The sequence below is a fragment of the Galeopterus variegatus genome, unplaced genomic scaffold (genome assembly GCF_000696425.1).
Source record: "Galeopterus variegatus unplaced genomic scaffold, G_variegatus-3.0.2 Scaffold1770, whole genome shotgun sequence".
Lineage (NCBI taxonomy): Eukaryota > Metazoa > Chordata > Mammalia > Dermoptera > Cynocephalidae > Galeopterus > Galeopterus variegatus.
In genome coordinates, this window is record NW_007727881.1 from 26,669 (window position 1) to 29,727 (window position 3,059).

At 30.9% G+C, this 3,059-nt stretch overlaps 1 protein-coding gene across 1 annotated transcript in view; it reads left to right on the plus strand.

Annotated features, from left to right (window-relative positions):
• The window catches only part of FN1 (fibronectin 1), a 67,282-nt gene that overhangs the window by 19,583 nt on the left and 44,640 nt on the right, over window positions 1-3,059 (plus strand). Inside the window, exon 13 of the mRNA XM_008578833.1 lies at window positions 1,777-1,898. Coding sequence (XP_008577055.1) covers window positions 1,777-1,898 — 122 coding nt within the window. The remainder of the gene's footprint in view (window positions 1-1,776; window positions 1,899-3,059) is intronic.

A 3,059-nucleotide genomic window follows, 5' to 3' on the forward strand; every position in this document is an offset into this window, starting at 1 on the left:
AAAAATTTATTTATATTTGTGAGGATCTTCCTAAATAGAAGGAGTGATTCAAAGAGAAATGTGAATTGACTTCTGCCAATGATTAAAACAAACACCCTGCATGTTCTATAAAACGTATACCACTTTAGAATGAAAAACTGAGAATTTTATAAATTAATTTTGGTATTCATGTGGCTTAGAAATATGTACATTAAATGAAATTATGATTCAAAGAATATGTTAGTCTTCAACCAACTTTGAATTATTCCTGGTGTGGAAGCGACTATATTATTCCAGAAGTTTTGAGTTCACACAGATACCCAAGGTGTATATTTGTTTTGCTAGAGAAAACTGTTTTCAAGGAGAATTTAAAAGCTAAGATAATGATTAAATTTGAAAATCTGATTTTTTCTTAGGAGCTTTTAGAAAATTTAAATCTCTAAATAATCTGGTGCAGTGCAATATTGAACATGCAAAATTTTGTTCTGTTTGACAGAGTGTCAGTTAGAAATTCTTGGAAAGGTCATTACAAAGAACTATTATTTTTATTTCTAGTAAGTTGAATGTTGACTGACATCTTAAAGAACAATGTTTAGGAAAAAGACACTTTTGCATTCTTAGCATAAGTTTTCCAGTTATTTCATTGTTATCCTAAGTGGAGTCCACACTATTAAGTAATTGATTCTACTTCCCTTATTTTGCTTTGAATCGAAAAAAAAAAAAGAATCAAAACCACTGCTTTAAATCTTTTTGGTAATAATCATACACATCAATATGTGGAAATATTGAATTTAGGATATACTTCATAATGTCATTTTAGTTGATAACTGTTTTTGAAAAAATTTAATTTACTCTCTTAAGAATTTGACCAATTAGTGGTGTGACTTAGGAGTATACTTCTTAAATAAAAATAAATCTAGAATTTTTTTCAAACTGATACATTGCTTAGACTGATGAGAAATAAACCTAGGTCTTTAATTATTACCTTTGCCTATTTGTCTAAGATTCTACCGCATTTAGATTTAGAAATGTGTTTGTTTTACATCATGCCTTATGGCCTTTAGAATGTTTCCTTCTTAGATAGTAGATTTATTCTTGATGAAAACCTCCAAAAATTGGAATGTGTTTTAAAAGAGGCTTAATACAGTAAGTAAATTAAGTTTGTATTTTGTATTACATTATTTGTGTTAGGGTAGTTTNTTTTTTTCAAACTGATACATTGCTTAGACTGATGAGAAATAAACCTAGGTCTTTAATTATTTGCCTATTTGTCTAAGATTCTACCGCATTTAGATTTAGAAATGTGTTTGTTTTACATCATGCCTTATGGCCTTTGGAATGTTTCCTTCTTAGATAGTAGATTTATTCTTGATGAAAACCTCCAAAAATTGGAATGTGTTTTAAAAGAGGTTTAATACAGTAAGTAAATTAAGTTTGTATTTTGTATTACATTATTTGTGTTAGGGTAGTTTCACAATTTTCTCACTATTCCTTCTTTGAAAATACAGAAGTTGAAAGCAAGCTAAGAGGAATTTCTTAAAAAATTTATTTGCTATAAGCATTCTATTTGCATTTCTCATGTGAAGGACAATAATTATCAGCTTTTTAAAAAAAGGATTTGTTGCATTGATTTCTAATGCCAACATGTAAAAAGATTAACTCATCCCAGATTTTTGTATTATACTCACATTTATTGATAAGCAAAAGTGTCTTCAATGATGGCCATCCATGGACACTAAATTTTAAGCTGAAATGAGTGAGTAACACGATAACCATATCCCACATTTTCATTTTCAGGCACATCTGGTCCTGTCCAAGTAATTATCACTGAGACCCCCAGTCAGCCCAACTCCCACCCCATCCAGTGGAATGCACCAGAACCATCGCACATCACCAAGTACATTCTCAGGTGGAAACCGGTGAGTGTCCCTCCCCACCCCCAGAAACTTTAGACAATGAACCTCCTGACCTTATTAAATTCTGATATATTTTTTTCCAGCTTTTGAGCCAACAGATCTGTTTAATTATTCATAGAGGATTTATATTTGTTTAGTGAACAAAACTATGGTCAATCAAATTGACATGTAGATTGAGGTTTTTTTGTTTTTGTTTTTGGTATTTGGAAGAATTTAGACTCTTTATGTAAGAAAAATCTTCTTTGCAAGGACATAAAAAAGGTGATGCTAAAATAATTCTTGTCCAGTGTGGGAAGGGAATCTGAAGGTTTTTATGTCTTGCAGCCCCATCAAAGGAAAAAATTACTGGCATCATGTTCATGATTTTTAAAAAGCTCAATTGATATTTCTTTTTTGATTTGCTTTTTTAAATGATAATTTTTTAAAACTTTATTTTTGATCCTCTGAATTTATTTAGATAGAAGAGGAAGAGATGAGGAGAGGGAAGAGATGATCGGGGATGACTGTTGGTTTTTGTAAAGAAGAGCCCTGTGATTTCTAAGAAATATCTAGAGATTGAAGAAACCATATTAAGGAGAACACTGGTTTATTAAGCTTCAGTTTCTCTTACCCTCTCAAAATCTTCCCTTATTATAACTCCAAACAAAGTTTATGACTAATAATCTGAAAAACACTGTTTGGAACACAGGAGAAAAATGTCCATTTTTAATCACAGCTATTAAATTCTAGCAATTAAAAACAAACAGAAAAAAAAAAAAAAAACCCATTTTTGACCAGCTCATGCAGTTTAATATAAGCTCTTGAGGAAAAATTCATCCTGTTAAAATCATTCTTTTTTGTCTCTCACCCTCTTTTGTAATGTCCGTAGTGCATGGAGTGGCCACTTGCAGAACTTAGTATTTGGCAATGTTTGTCAATGACTTCGGTGTATTTTTTCCCTTTATCACCTTCTTGTCTCTGATCTTTTTATCTCATCACCAGTTTTATTTACTTTAAACTTAACTCTGAAGTATTATGTGAGACCAGTAACAGGGACATTTACAAGGAGGTATAAAATATGCATTGACTTGGAAAGTCTTCAAAGAGCGGCAGTGATGAATTTCTTTGAGATTTTTAAGAGTTGACTTTTTTTCTTAATGTAGCTACCTGAGATGATTATTTTCT